Source organism: Nerophis ophidion, linkage group LG12 (assembly GCF_033978795.1).
Source record: "Nerophis ophidion isolate RoL-2023_Sa linkage group LG12, RoL_Noph_v1.0, whole genome shotgun sequence".
NCBI classification, from domain to species: Eukaryota; Metazoa; Chordata; class Actinopteri; order Syngnathiformes; family Syngnathidae; genus Nerophis; species Nerophis ophidion.
In genome coordinates this window covers 28,592,797-28,609,157 of record NC_084622.1, presented here as the reverse complement: position 1 = coordinate 28,609,157, position 16,361 = coordinate 28,592,797, and the positions used below count along the sequence as shown (strand labels likewise).

Genomic DNA, 16,361 nt, shown 5'->3' with positions numbered 1-16,361 from the left:
TTTGTACACTTAAATAAACTTTATTGAGTTGAAAATGACAACAGAAAGTACATAGCTTAGTAGGTTTTAAAAGATAATAACATTGAACAAGTTAAGGCAAAATATTGATAGTGTAATGCATTTGTAAAAAAAAAAAGAAAAAAAGAAACTAAAAAAGCCTCTTCAGTGAGTATACTGATGAGAATAAAAGTTCCTTAGAACTTCCTCACTAAACTGGTAGGTCAGCTTCTTTTTCACTTTTTGAATCTCGCCTGTTTTACCATAGTTCCTCAGTGCACGAGCCATTTTTTGGTAGGTCATTTTTTTGCGGTTTCCTTTCTGGAATCCCCAGTGACTCGCCAGAGCTTCTTTGTGTTTCGTGGAGAACTGGAAGATGCCCTTTTCCTGGTCCACCCACCAGATAGAATCAGTCATGTCGCCCCTTCTCAGCAAATCCAAGATGAACTGGTACAAGCGGATTTTTTTCTTGCTGCCTGGATTGGAAAACACATATACTGTATCATAACAAAAATTTAGAAACTTTCTATCACAGCTCACTTTTCAACAGACATTAAAAACAGATATAATTTTGAGTGGTCAGTGTACAGCTTGTATAGCGCTATCGATTTGATAATTAACAGATGAACAAAGTCAAAACATGTATTTAAATATTTAGTGTGGATGCAATCATTTAATCCTCTTGAGCATGGATTGCCATCATTTTCAGTGGATAGTAAACTATACTGCTAGCTGCACAATGGCTACTCTAAAGGACGGATGTCCAAATTTCGGACTGGGGGCCATGTACGGCCCCCAGATCAAGTTTTGTTTTGGTGGGGGTCAGGGGAGGTGGTAGGGGGCTGGAGCCTATCCCAGCTGCACTCAGGGGGAAGGCAGGGTACATATTGTTGAAACAAAGAAATGGTAAAAATGTAAAAGTAAAGAGCAAAAAGACATAATATAATGAGATAAAAAGCTGAAAGTTGATATTAAAAACTAAAGGTGTCGAAACTTTGAAAAGTCAAATTATGCAAGGGCCATTTTCATAGATTTTTATATTGTAAAAATAAAAAAATGCTACAAACAGACGTTATAAATCAAGAGTTAGTGACAGTTTTGTGTTACAAGTAACACATTGTAATATTATTAGTTATTAGTATCAACATTTTAGCTTTTACTCGTTACATTGTCTTTTTGCTCTTTTTATTTTTATTTTTATTGTCATATTTTTTCCTACAAATATGTTGCTGGCCCACAAAACCCGAGCTGCGGACTGCAAATGGCTCCCCGGCCGCACAATTTGGACACCTTTGCAATAACTAATATTAGTACACTTTGTCATCTGTAACACAAAGCTCACACTACGCTTTGTCTTTAAATGTATGTAATGTCTGTTTTTAAAGTTTTGAATTTATTTTAATTTCGTTTTTGCAAAATGGTTCCTGCATACTTGGCTTTTCTTAATGCGGCCCTTGATGGAAAAAGTTTGGAGACCCCTACTCTAAAGTATATCGACATTTCATTTCTTTCATCTGACGTCACATGGACAAACATAAGTTATGTGGTCGGATGAAACAAAAATTTAGCTGTTTGGCCACAGTACTCAGCAATATGTTTGGAGGAGAAAAGGTGAGGCCTTTAATCCCAGGAACACCATCCCACCGTCAAGCATGGTTGTGGTAGTATTATGCTCTGGGCCTGTTTTGCTGCCAATGGAACTGGTGCTTTAAATGAGACAATGAAAAAGGAGGAATATCTCCAAATTCTTCAGGACAACCTAAAATCATCAGCCCGGAGATTGGGTCTTGGGCACAGTTGGGTGGTCCAACAGGACAATGACCCCGAACAAACGTCAAAAATGGTAAAGGAATAGCTAAATCAGGCTAGAATTAAGGTTTTAGCATGGCCTTCTCAAAGTTTCTCTTATTGAAACATCCAAAGGTGAACAGGTTATTTGGGAACAAGTGGGTGCCATGATTGGGTATAAAAGCAGCTTCCACGAAATGCTCAGTGTTTCCCACATGAGGATGGGGCAAGGGTCACCATTAGGGGTGTGGGAACAAATCGATTCGAATGGGAATCGCGATTCTCACGTTGTGCGATTCAGAATCGATTCTCATTTTTAAAAAAATCTATTTTTTTTCAAAAATGTTTTTTAATTTTTTTTTTTTCAATCAATCCAACAAAACAATACACAACAATACCATAACAATGCAATCCAATTCCAAAACCAAACCTGACCCAGCAACACTCAGAACTGCAATAAACAGAGCACTTGAGAGGAGACACAAACACGACACAGAACAAACCAAAAGTAGTGAAACAAAAATGAATATTATCAACAACAGTATCGATATTAGTTATGATTTCACATAGCAGTGATTAAAAATCCCTCATTGACATTATCATTAGACATTTATAAAAATAAAAAAAAGAACAATAGTGTCACAGTGGCTTACACTTGCATCACATCTCTAAAGCTTGACAACACACTGTGTCCAATATTTTAACAAATATAAAATAAGTCATATTTTAGGTTTGTTTTATAGTTAAAATAAATTTACATTTTTGCAATCAGTTGATAAAACATTGTCCTGTACAATTATAAAAGCTTTTCACAAAAATCTACTACTCTGCTTGCATGTCAGCAGACTGGGGTAGATCCTGCTGAAATCCTATGTATTGAATGAATAGAGAATCCTTTCAAATCGGTAAAAATCGTTTTTGAATCAAGATTCATGTTGAATTGAAAAAAAAAAACGATTTTGAATCGAATCGTGACCCCAAAGAATCGATATTGAATCACATCGTGGGACACCCTAAGATTCGCAGCCCTAGTCACCACTTTGTGAACAAATGTTTGAGTCTCCGTTGGTCCACCGTGTTCAATGGAGAAGTCTGATCTACAAAATATGCAGGCAGTACACCCCTTCCCCTGCGAGCTGTCCTGGATGAACTGAAATTATTTTTTCCAATCATTTTGGAACTTGCAAGCGTACTACTTCTTCTTACTCGTCGTCGCCATGTCTCTTATTCGTTCTTCTGCTTCGTCTCTGGTATGTTTTTGGACATTACTACTTGCCATAGTTTTGAGGTAATGCATGATGGCAATCCGAATGTTGTGTGTCAGTGTATTAACGTGCCAGCTGGAATAAACACACACTGAGAAATAGCTTCGTGCCTGCCTACTTTATGTGTTATAGATAAACCTATGGATAACGTAGACCTATATAAAAGTCTCCTTTTCAGGTGAGAGAGGATGCTAAAGGCAGTGCCTTTAAGGCATGTCCCCAATATTGTTGTCCGGATGGAAATCGGGAAAAATTCAGGAGAATGGTTGCCCCGGGAGATTTTCGGGAGGGGCACTGAAATTTGGGAGCCTCCCGGGAAAATCGGGAGGGTTGGCAAGTATGGCTTATAAGGACATTCCACCAAATGTATTTTTTCGAGGTAGGAAGGCTTTAAAATAGGGTACGGTTAGTCTCGGTGTAGTCCCTTCTATTTTTATTTTATTTTGTACGATCCATTTTAATGCAATTTGCTGCTCTCTTTCACATTACCATGGGTACAGTACAGCAAAAATGGCTACCCGGCACCCATGATGCATTGCAAAATCACGTGCCCTTTTGAGATATATAGTGTAAAAATAAAATGGTTGCTGAAATGTAATTACCTTTGGAGATACTCTTGATACAGTTACCATAATAGAAGTTATGCTTTGTGCAGAAATTTTAAATACAATTATACTCACTTGTTTCTTTCTTCATGGAGGAGAGGCCGTGGTATTCCGACACATCCTCTCCTTCTGATACTTCAAGTGGGGGGCTGAAACCTCTTTGTTCCTCCTCAGAGTAGTCGTGGGCGGGCGAGGCAGACGTCTGGTACTGATAGTACAGTGCTGGGGTGTAATTTGTGATCTTCAAGGTAAAATGTAGACATGTTATGAGTTTGCATAAAGATGTACTGTAAGAGACCTGGATAATCTCTTTATGCAAAGTGTGCACCATTTTTTGGAAATTCCAATTTTTTTAAGGACATGGTTAGTTATTCTGAATCTGCAGCATTCTTGCTCACAAATCTCAGAGTTAAATATCTAATCAAATTAAAAGTGAGGTTTTGGCTTTTTCCGGAGAATATTTGTGTGTGAGTGTGTGTGTGTGTGTGTGTGTGTGTGTGTGTGTGTGTGTGTGTGTATTAGGCAACTGTACTATTTAAAGCATTGCATGGTTTACAAACATTAACTTGTAAATTGGACGAGTCCTTTAATTGTTTTACTCCAGTATTTATGTATTTATCTACAAACCCCATTTCCATATGAGTTGGGGAATTGTGTTAGATGTAAAAATAAACGGAATACAATGATTTGCAAATCCTTTTCAATCCATATTCAATTGAATGCACTACAATATTCAAACTCATTAACTAAATTTTTTTTTTGCAAATAATAATTTACTTAGAATTTCATGGCTGCAACCCGTGCCAAAGTACTTGGGAAAGGACATGTTCACTACTGTGTTACATCACCTTTTCTTTTAACAAGACTCAATAAACGTTTGAGAACTGAGGAAACTAATTGTTAAGCTTTGAAAGTGTATTCTTTCCCATTCTTGTTTTATGTAGAGCTTCAGTCGTTTAACAGTCCGGGGTCTCCGCTGTCGTATTTTACGCTTCATAATGTGCCACACATTTTCGATGGGGGACCGGTCTGGACTGCAGGCGGGCCAAGAAAGTACCCTCACTCTTTTTTTACGAAGCCACGCTGTTGTAACACGTGCTGAATGTGGCTTGGTATTGTCTTGCTGAAATAAGCAGGGGCGTCCATGAAAAAGATGGTGCTTAGATGGCAGCATGTGTTGTTCCAAAACCTGTATGTACCTTTCAGCATTAATGGTGCCTTTACAGATGTGTAAGTTACCCATGCCTTGGGCACTAATGCACCCCCATACCATCACAGATGCTGGCTTTTGAACTTCGCGTCGATAACAGTCTGGATGGTTTGCTTCCCCTTTGGTCTGGATGACAGGATGTCAAATATTTCCAAAAACAATTTGATATGTGGACTCGTCAGACCACAGAACACTTTTCCACTTTGCATCAGTCCATCTTAGATGATCTCGGGCCCAGAGATGCCGGCGGCGTTTCTGGATGTTGTTGATAAATGGCTTTCGCTTAGCATAGTAGAGCTTTAACTCGCACTTACAGATGTAGCGACAAACTGTGTTTAGTGACAGTGGTTTTCTGAAGGGTTCCTGAGCCCATGTGCCATCTGAGGGGTCGAAGGTCACAGTCATTCAATGTTGGTTTCCGGCCATGCCGATTACGTGGAGTGATTTCTCCAGATTCTCTGGACCTTTTGATGATATAATGGACCTTAGATGTTGAAATGTGTTTGATGAGCCTTCCTCAACTTTATCAGTATTTATTGCCACCTTTCCCAACTTCTTTGTCACTTGTTGCTGGCATCAAATTCTAAATTTAATGACTGTTTGCAAAAAAAAATGTTTATCAGGGACGGCGTGGCGCAGTGGGAGAGAGGCCGTGCGCAACCCGAGGGTCCCTGGTTCAATCCCCACCTAGTACCAACCTCGTCACGTTTGTTGTGTCCTGAGCAAGACACTTCACCCTTGCTCCTGTTGGGTGCTGGTTAGCGCCTTGCATGGCAGCTCCCTCCATCAGTGTGTGAATGGGTAAATGTGGAAATAGTGTCAAAGTGCTTTGAGTACCTTGAAGGTAGAAAAGCGCTATACAAGTACAACCCATTTATCATTTATTTATCATCAGTTTGAACATCAAATATGTTGTCTTTGTAGCATATTCAACTGAATTTGGGTTGAAAATGATTTGCAAATCATTGTATTCCATTTATATTTACATCTAACAAAATTTCCCAACTCATATGGAAACAGGGTTTGTACAATGTTTTTGATTTGTTTGTATTATCTAAAGCAGGTTTGTCAAACCTATGGCCCCGCGGGCTTTTATCCGGCCCGATTTGAGAGTTTGCCAAGTATTAAAATGAGCTGCTTTTTTACTTAAACAAAAGAAACTGCTGTTCTAAATGTGTCCACTGGATATCACAATAGCAATTCTGTTAGGCAAGCAAATGGTTTATACCGGAGACAAGCAAGAGGTACACAGTAAAGGGTGAAAAGGATAAAAGTTTCTTCTGAGTTCCTGGAGAGGTAATCAAGAAGGGCAAAAGAGTGCAATATTTTACAAAAGAAGACAAGAATAGTGTCACACACTCCAGTCCAAGAAGGCAAAGTTGAAGAACGCACACTTTTGCAGTGATCACTTTTAGGTTTCCCCATTTAAGTATTATCTTGATTTTATTTCTATTTCATCTTGTTTCAAGTTCTTCAAATGTGTTTTTGCTACGCTTGTTTCGTAATGTACTAACTAGATGAGTCTTAAAATAAATCATGTGAGCAAAACAAAACCTGAAATAGTTCAATAGTTCAGACCCAAAACCAGTGAAGTTGGCACGTTGTATAAATGGTAAATAAAAACAGAATACAATGATTAGCAAATCTTTTTCAACAAATATTCAATTGAATACACTGCAAAAACAAGATACTTAAAGTTCGAACCGAGAAATGTAGTTATTTTTTGCATATATTAGCTCATTTGGAATGTGATGCCTGCAACATGTTTCAAAAAAGTTGGCATGAGTGGCAAAAAAGACATAGAAAGTTGAGGAATGCTCATCAAACACTTATTTGGAACATCCCACAGGTGAACAGGCTAATTGGGAACAGGTGGGTGCCATGATTAGGTATACAAGCAGCTTCCACGAAATGCTCAGTCTTTCACAAACAAGGATGGGGCGAGGGTCACCACTTGGTGAACAAATGCTTGAGAAAATTGTTGAACAGTTTAAGAACAACATTTTATTGTTAAAAGGAGAGGCCACGCAACACAGTGGTAAAAATGCCCCTCTAACAACTTTTTTGCAACGCGTTGCTGCCATTAAATTCTAAGTTAATGATTATTTAACAAAAAATACAAGTTTCTCAGTTTTAACAATAAATATCGTGTCTTTGCAGTGCATTCAATTGAGTATAAGTTGAAAAGGATTTGCAAATCGTTTTATTCTGTTTTTATTTGCGATATACACAACGTGCCAACTTCACTGGTTTTGGGTTTTGTACTAAAGGCAGCAAATCAAGTGCTTGCAGATATTGGGCTAACATAGCATAAAACATCATAATAACAGAAGGAACATGGTATGTAATAGGGATGTAACAATATCAAAATCTACGATACGACAGATACGGTATGATATCGTCACAGTATTAAAGTACAACGGGCCAACTTTACTGGTTTTGGGTTTTGTACTAAAGGCAGCCCTCATAATTTAAGCTTTCAGCACATACACAGCGTTAAGATCTATAGTTATATTTTGATTGACGTGGGAAAACATGCATACTCGTGATGGCATGTCCAACAAAACACTAAGTCAACAAACATGGCTGTAAACACAAATTTAAATAATAAAATGCAACCTTACGCCACACACAAATAAGTTGGAGACCTCCATGCGTTTCTAAGTTTTCATCTTGTTTTGTCGTGTAGACCAGTGGTTCTCAAATGGGGGTACGCGTACCCCTGGGGGTACTTGAAGGTATGCCAACGGGTACGTGAGATTTTTTAAAAATATTCTAAACAATTCAAAAATCCTTTATAAATATCCATCCATCCATTTCCTACCGCTTATTCCCTTTCGGGGTCGCGGGGGGTGCTGGCGCCTATCTCAGCTACAATCGGGCAGAAGGCGGGGTACACCCTGGACAAGTCGCCACCTCATCGCAGCCTTTATAAATATATTTATTTATTTAATAATACTTCAACAAAATATGAATGAAAAAAAAAATTGTGTTGACAGCTAGATTTTTTTTGTGGACATGTTCCATAAATATTGATTTTAAAGATTTCTTTTTTGTGAAGAAATGTTTAGAATTAAGTTCATGAATCTGGATGGATCTCTATTATAATCCCCAAAGAGGGCACTTTAAGTTGATGATTACTTCTATGTGTAGAAATCTTTATATATAATTGAATCACATTTTTCAACAAGTTTTTGGTTATTTTGATATCTTTTTTTTCCAAATAGTTCAAGAAAGACCACTACAAATGAGCAATATTTTGCACTGTTATACAATTTCATAAATCAGAAACTTATGACACAGTGCTGTATTTTACTTCTTTATCTCTTTTTTTTTTCAACCAAAAATGCTTTGCTCTGATTAGGAGGTATTTGAATTTTAAAAAAAATTCACAGGGGGTACATCACTGAAAAAAGGTTGAGAACCAGTGGTGTAGACAAAACAATGCAACCAACTGATAATGCTTGAAATCACTTGACAAATATTTTTTTGACAACATATAGGGATAGATTTTATTGCATAGGTTGCATTTTTTGCTCGTCTCTGCTTATAGTGGTAGGTTCGAGGCCCCTTGCGTACTCAGGTAAATTGGACCTTTTTTTGCTGCATAGTAACCATGTTGATTTGATGTCCCACCACTTAGTTAAAGTCCGTTCAAAAGTCACGTGTCGGAATACAACTTATACAACTAAAGAAGGGGTCAACCCGCATACATTTCCAAATGATGGGAATATGAGGAAAGTGTGGAGCTCTCCAGTCAAATTGATACATGCAAAATGGAACGGACCTAGCAAAAGCAGTGTAATTTACAGAGATCACTCTAATGATTCTGACTTTGAAGAATAAAAGTTTGTGTTTGAGTTTGGATGGAAACGTTTCAAAAGACTCGAGACAAATGTGACCCCGAAAATCAAGAGCACCCTCGAGGGGAGAAACACTGAGTTGGAATCTGTGGAAAATGGAGAAAGAAGAGCAAACCAGGCACTCCGAAATGAGAGAAAAAGAAATTAAGCCATTCGTGTTCTATCATGCGTCCTCTTCTACTGATGTTTTCCTCAAGATGCTTGAGGAAATGCTGAAAGAGCACGAGGAAACAGGCTAAGGTGATGGAAGATCAGGGAAGTGCAGAAATGGCGATTCTTTAATATTTATATTTTGCTCATGTTAACCATATCAATTTTGAAGTAATCATAGACCAGGTCGACAACAACATACATTTAGTTGATCAAAATAATATTTTTCTATTTTGTTCATAACACTTTACTGTATTTGTGTGTGTGTGTTTGTGTATGTATATATATATATATATATATATATATAGCAAAAAATACATGAAGAGAACCTACTTTTTTTATTTTTTTATTTTATTTTAATCTTCTATTTTTTTTTTTTCTCCCCCCCTTGTTTACCTGTATGTCATCTTTTTTGTAAGGATCGCCGTCAGCGATCCTGTTCTGTCTCCCTGTAATGTTTGTCTGATCTTGAATGGAATTGTGCTGAAAATTGTAATTTTCCTGAAGGAACTCTCCTGACGGAATAAATAAAGTACTATCTAATCTAATCTAATCTATTTAGTCATCTGGACACTATAGGTCCTTTAATCTGTTGTAGAATGAGGTTTATTTAAGGTAGTATCCCACGGTCACATACTAATTGCTTTTGTTTACATGTTGTAAGTGATTTTTTTTTAGTGATTACAAAGGGTGAAATTCTCATACACATACGATAATTATTGTACATCTGGCAAAGCTAAAATATTTCCCGAAGTGTTTACTAAAAACACTTTTTAAACTTTCCGGATTCCAGCATTCAGGCTAGATTTTGTTTAACACTCTTTATAAGATTTTTTTGGGTAAAATAGTAAATGTTGGAACTTTAACTTTATTAAGTATTTACTGTACATTCATCAGTTTGGAGTTGGTGAACATGCATAAAAATGATGATATGGTCAAAACACTCACTTGCCCAACAATTGTGCAGAGTCAGACGGTGTATTTAGTGTCATGTTTGCTAAGTCGTGCTAAAAGAGGATGTAACTAAACTGCATTGTGACATCTTACTTGAGCCTCTCCTTCGCCCTATGAAACCCTCTGTGTGTGTGTGTGTGTCTAATGTTTGTCGTAAAGTCAAACTCAAAAGCTCAGCACAACGTTGCATGAGATCTTTCATCTTATAAAGATTTAATAAGTTAAATGCTTTTGAAGGTAAAAATAGTCCTGTGGTTGATGCAGTGCATAGATGGTCATCAGCAACACTCACTGCTGCATGAGTCACATCTTTAACTAACCGCATTGTGAAAAAACCCCTCATATGACTGTAAAACATTTTTAAATAATCCACATTAAATGCATGCAGATGCCGGGCTAACATTGCATACAACATCATAACAACAGAAGGAACACGGTATGTAATAGGGATGTAACAATACCAAAATCTACAATACCGCAGTTACGCTTTGATATCATCGCAGTATTAAAGCTATGGTTTGGTATTTTTGCAATATTGTCAAAAAATAAATAAAGGTGAATTGGTAAAAATGCCCAAGCGTGTAAAATGAATTGTCAGGAATGCAACGGCTAAATCTGCTTACTGTATTTAAACACAAACGCGATGCTCAAATGTTCTAATCATATTTATTACTACACATGTTCGCTGCTAGGACAAAGTTATTTGAACCTTGAAACAGGTATTTTTAGGTATGGTTCAGTAGCATCCAGTGTTTTAAGTGACACGCACATATCAATAAAAAAAACAATAGTTTTTCTGTTGAGTGTCCTTAAACTGACAATGTTAACATCTAGTGTACCAACTAGAAAACAATCATGTTCAGTTTAGTGGCTTTCAAGTTTTACCTTCTACAAAGTTATGGTACTCTGCAGTGGAGATTTTTCTTTTTGTTTGTGAATGCTGATTCTGATTCTTTTAACAACGTAAATAACTCTCCAATTGCTAGATATTACATTTATATTTCACACTTAACATTAGGTTTAGATTTGCATTTATATTTAGATTAAAAGTTTATATTTAAAATTAAATTTCGATGTAACATTTATATTTACGTTTTTTATTTAGATTTACATGTAACATTTATACTTAGATTCAACATTTATATGTAACATTTAGATACACATTTAAAATTTATATTTACATTTAATATTTAGATTTCAAGTTACCGTATATTTAACATATATATTTTTATTTACGGGCTTCATGGTGTAAGAGGGGTTAGTGCGTCTGCCTCACAATACGAAGGTCCTCAGTAGTCCTGGGTTCAATACCGTGCTCGGGATCTTTCTGTGTGGAGTTTGCATGTCCTCCCCATGACCGCGTGGGTTCCCTCCGGGTACTCCGGCTTCCTCCCACTTCCAAAGACATGCACCTGGGGATAGGTTGATTGGCAACACTAAATTGGCCCTAGTGTGTGAATGTGAGTGTGAATGTTGTCTATCTATCTGTGTTGGCCCTGCGATGAGGTGGCGACTTGTCCAGGGTTTATGCCCTCTTCTGCCCGATTGTAGCTGAGATAGGCACCAGCGCCCCCCGTGACCCCAAAGAAAATGGATGGATGGATTTATATTTACCCTTAGATTTAGGTTTAAAATTGATATTTGATGTTACACATTTAGATTTTGATTTGACATATAGATTTAGCTTGAATATCTATATTTAAAATTTAATGTTAGATTTATATTCAACATTTACATTTAGATTTAAAATGTAAATGAGATTTGGATTCAACATTTACATTTAACATTTAAATGTACATTTAATATTAAGATTTAACATTTATATTTACATTATTAAGATTTAGATTGAACATTCACATTAACTGGGAACGCCTCGGGATCCCCCGGGAAGAGCTAGACGAAGTGGCTGGGGAGAGGGAAGTCTGGATTTCCCTGCTTAGGCTGTTGCCCCCACGACCCGACCTCGGATAAGCGGAAGAAGATGGATGGATGGATGGCATTCATATTAACATTTATATTCAACATTTAAATCTAAAATATGAAGAATTAGATGCAACATTCATATTCAACATTTGTATTCCGCATTTAGATTTACATGATTTAGATGTAACATTTCTATTTAATATTTAGATTTACCATTTCTATTCACATGTAGTATTTCTATTTAACATTTTAACATTTAAATTTATAGTCAACAATTAAATGTATATTTACAATTTAGATTTACCATTTAATTTCTGCCTTAACTTTGAAGAAAATGAGCTAAATGCGAGAAAAATGACGTAAATATTCAAAGTGTATTAACTGGAAAAGTGTTATTGAATTTTTACATTGGGCACCCTAGTCATATGATGCCACACACTATTGCTATAGTATGTTGAAAATGAAATATCGCAATATTTACAATACGATGACATCCCTAGTATGTGATGAAGGACCTGACGTAAATGGTCTCACTTGTGGCGACACAGGAAGAGGTTGCTCCAGGTGAAGATGACTTTCTGCACTGTAGCGATATGGAAGAAGAAGCTGTGGAGGCGCCACAGACTGGAGCTCTGTGAACTGACTCACGGGAAAATGGTCAAAGTCTGCCGGCTGGATGTGCTCAGTGTGGTAGCTCCATCTGTAGTCTGCAGATTTAGAGGCTCAGAGCCGTGCAGCGGTGATCTTATTCATGGTGAAATCTAATCCTCTTACCTTCATAAACATCCCCCGCACTCGTGAGGTAAGGGTACAACTCTGTTGGCGGTCGACAACTCTCCGGCTCGCTTTGGGTGATTTCCTCAGAGGCCTTTTACAAAGTGAACATTTTAATTTGGCATGGGGAAGTTGAAATGGGGTAAAAGATGACTACATTTGTAAATAGTAAAATGATTCCTTCTTTTATTAGGAATCAAGTGGCTAAACTGACGATCCCTATAGCACATAAAAACCCCATTTCCATATGAGTTGGGAAATTGTGTTAGATGTAAATATAAATGGAATGCAATGATTTCCAAATCATTTTCAACCCATACTCAGTTGAATATGCTACAAAGACAACATATTTGATGTTCAAACTGATAAACATTTTTTTGGGGCAAATAATCATTGATTTTAGAATTTGATGCCAGCAACACGTGACAAAGAAGTTGGGAAAGGTGGCAATAGATACTAATAAAGTTGAAAAATGCTCATCCAACACCTATATGGAACATCCCAAAGGTGTGCAGGCTAGTTGGGAACAGTTGGGTACCATGATTGGGTATAAAAGCAGCTTCCATGAAATACTAAGTAATTCACAAACAAGGATCGGGCGAGGGTCACCACTTTGTAAGCAAATTGTCGAACAGTTTTACAACAACATTTCTCAATGAGCTATTGCAAGGAATTTAGGGATTCTACCATCTACGGTCCGTAAAATCATCAAAAGGTTCAGAGAATCCAGAGAAATCACTGCACGTAAGCGATGATATTACAGACCTTTGATCCCTCAGACGGTACTGCATCAAAAACCGACATCAGTGTGTAAAGGATATCACCACATGGGCTCAGGAACACTTCATAAAACCACTGTCAGTAACTACAGTGGGTTGCTACATCTGTAAATGCAAGTTAAAGCTCTACTATGCAAAGCCAAACCCATTTACCAACAACACCATGAAACGCCGCCAGCTTCTCTGGGCCCGAGCTCATCTAAGATGAACTGATGCAAATTGGAAAAGTGTTCTGTGGTCTGACGAGTCCACATTTAAAATTGTATTTGGAAATAGAGGACGTGGTGTCCTCCAGAACAAAGAGGAAAATAACCATTCGGATAGTTTTAGGTGCAAAATTCATAAGCCAGCATCTGTGATGGTATGGGGGTGTATTAGTGCCTAAGGCATGGGTAACTTACACATCTGTGAAGGCACCATTAATGCTGAAAGGTACAAACAGGTTTTGGAGCAACACATGTTGTTATCCAAGCAACGTTATCATGGACGCCCCTGTTTATTTCAGCAAGACAATGCCAAGCCACGTGTTACAACAGCGTGACTTCGTGGTAAAAGAGTGCGGGTACTTTCCTGGCCCACCTGCATTCCAGACCTGTCTCCCATCGAAAATGTGTGGCACATTATGAAGCCTAAAATACGACAGCGGAGATCCCTGACTGTTGAACGGCTGAAGCTCTATATATAACAAGAATGGGAAAGAATTCCACTTTCAAAGCTTCAACAATTAGTTTCCTCAGTTCCCAAACGGTTATTGAGTTTTGTTAAAAGAAAAGGTGATGTAAAACAGTGGTGAACATGTCCTTTCCCAACTACTTTGGCACATGTTGCAGCCATGAAATTCTAAGTTAATTATTATTTGCAAAAAAAATAAAGAGTATGAGTTTTAACATCAAATACCTTGTCTTTGTAGTGCATTCAATTGAATGTGGGTTGTAAAAGATTTGCGAATCATTGTATTCCATTTATATTTACATCTAACAAAATTTCCCAACTCATATGGAAACGGGGTTTGTACATGCATGTTATATTGGCAGGGAACGTAAACCATTGAATCTAAATTGAAATAATCCAATATCAATGTCAACATTGAACTATTTATATTAAAAATATACATATACGTTACATTTTATATTGTTACTATGGTACCTTTTTAGTCTACTTTATACTGTACCTGAATTATCCATCCTTACCCTTTCCATCAATTGTAACTGAGCTACTGTGTTTTCCCTTGTGATTAAATAAAGTTTGTCTAGGTGTAGGTATAAAAAAGACATTTAAAAAAGATAGATACAACAAACCGGTGACCTGATGCTTTACTTCCTAACAGACTCCAAAAAGTAAGAAACTACGGCAATTAATATTTAAAGTAGCGGAGACAAATGTAATCACTACAATAACATTTAAAGGTGCCTGGAAAACCACAAAAATTAGTTGAAGGATGTAAAATTAACACTTACGTTCGGTATGACAAACCCTTCCATCGTTAAGTATTAGAATGCTGAAGCTTTGCATGAATGTTAACGTTTTTTGCCTCGGTGACAAAGTTGCAACCACAGAGTGACTCGATTAGCCAAACAGGAACTGAGAGTGACCCTTGCATGTCCACGTTTGTCAACATCCCATTCTCAAATTCATACACCTCTACACCGAAAGTCCTTGTTAATGGTAATCACTTCTAAGGAGCACATCTGACATGTTTTTTATGTACTTATGTCCAGTTACTTTATGTTAGTGTAAACAATAGAAGACCTCTTTTATATCAACGTTCAACAACGTCCTACGTGAAACAGAATGTATATATTTGTGAGCCTTCAGACGCTTAAACCAAAAGTGAAGTTTGGATTCAGCTTTGTTCCTCTTTTAGTTTGGAATTATGCCTTCAGTTGAGGAAGTGTTCAGATCGAGATTGAAACTCATGAAAACTGAATCACTGACAAGGCGGCTTTTGTTTGGCTCTCTAATTTTTCACAACAAATGTTTTTGGCTCTCCATTTGGTTTACCTTGTTTAGCATATTACATTAAGTTTCAAGCATTTGTAACTCAAACTTTGCAGTTTACTGCAATTGTATAAGCTTTGCAAACAAAGGAAGTAGAATAAGAGTTAAGGGAACCACAGCGTCCAGATGATCAAAATGTCACTAATAAGGTCTCTTTGTGTACTTTTTGTTCTTGAAAATGAATCGGGCAGTCATCTTCCATAATATTAATGAAGTTTTGAGTAATCGGTAGATAGCTAACCCTGGATTACCACTTGACGCGTAACAGCTGCGAAATTGCACCACCACAGCGTTGACACAAATTCATAAAGACATGTGGATTCAAGATGTCCAAAATCAAAGAATCATATTACGGACATTTGCTGGACAAATATTTTGGGGTATGTGTCAAATACCAGCAGGGGAGTGGTTAGTGGGAGTTAAATGAGAATGTGTTGTTGCTTGCTACAAATAATAAAAGAAAAGCTATTTTATTTTTATTATTTATTTTATCTTGGTGGCTCAATAATAATGTAAAAATATTACAGCCAATTGTTTAACAAAGACAAAGAAAAATAGACTTTTTCAGTCCTCCTATTCAGAAGTCAACCAACCGCTCATATCTTTAGGTTTACCATGCCTGTTGGCTTGTTCCGAGAACTTGCACAGTATTCTAATGCTGTTATGTCTATTTTTGGCATTTGCAGAATTTGTCTTTTGCATTTTCCAATATTGACCACCGCACACTGACCCTGTATGTACTTGGTAATAAATGGATAGCAAAATCTGCACGATCACCCACACCCACCCCTATAGTGCTTTAGTACCAGAGGTGGGGCGAATAGTTGTACTCAACTAAGAGTACTGCTACTTTGGAATAATACAAACTCAAGTACAAGTAGTCATCCAAAAACATACTTGATTAGGAATATGAAAGTATCTTATCTCTCGCGTGCTGACGAAGACCAGAAGGCGGGAGCACGTTATAGTTTTAAAGTTGCTGCATTGACTTCCCGTCCGCTTTAGGGTCGATTTTAAAGTTCTATTCTTAGTTTTTAAATGTCTAAATAGTCTTG

The 16,361-nt window shown here is 37.1% G+C and overlaps 1 protein-coding gene across 2 annotated transcripts; it reads right to left on the bottom strand.

Moving 5' to 3' along the window:
- Positions 1–14,904, bottom strand: spi1a (Spi-1 proto-oncogene a). Of its 2 annotated transcripts, none has more exons than XM_061917261.1 (5): positions 14,766–14,904; positions 12,530–12,623; positions 12,404–12,462; positions 3,731–3,896; positions 1–473 (listed from the first exon to the last, which is right to left on the bottom strand). In XM_061917261.1, exons 1-5 carry the CDS (start codon positions 14,787–14,789, stop codon positions 163–165), a joined length of 654 nt encoding a protein of 217 aa, XP_061773245.1. In that variant the 5' UTR covers positions 14,790–14,904; the 3' UTR covers positions 1–162. The 2 variants fall into 2 exon arrangements, with proteins under 2 accessions (XP_061773245.1, XP_061773244.1); XM_061917260.1 differs by having other exon boundaries at positions 12,290–12,462; positions 14,766–14,903.
- Positions 14,905–16,361: the final 1,457 nt, after the last annotated feature.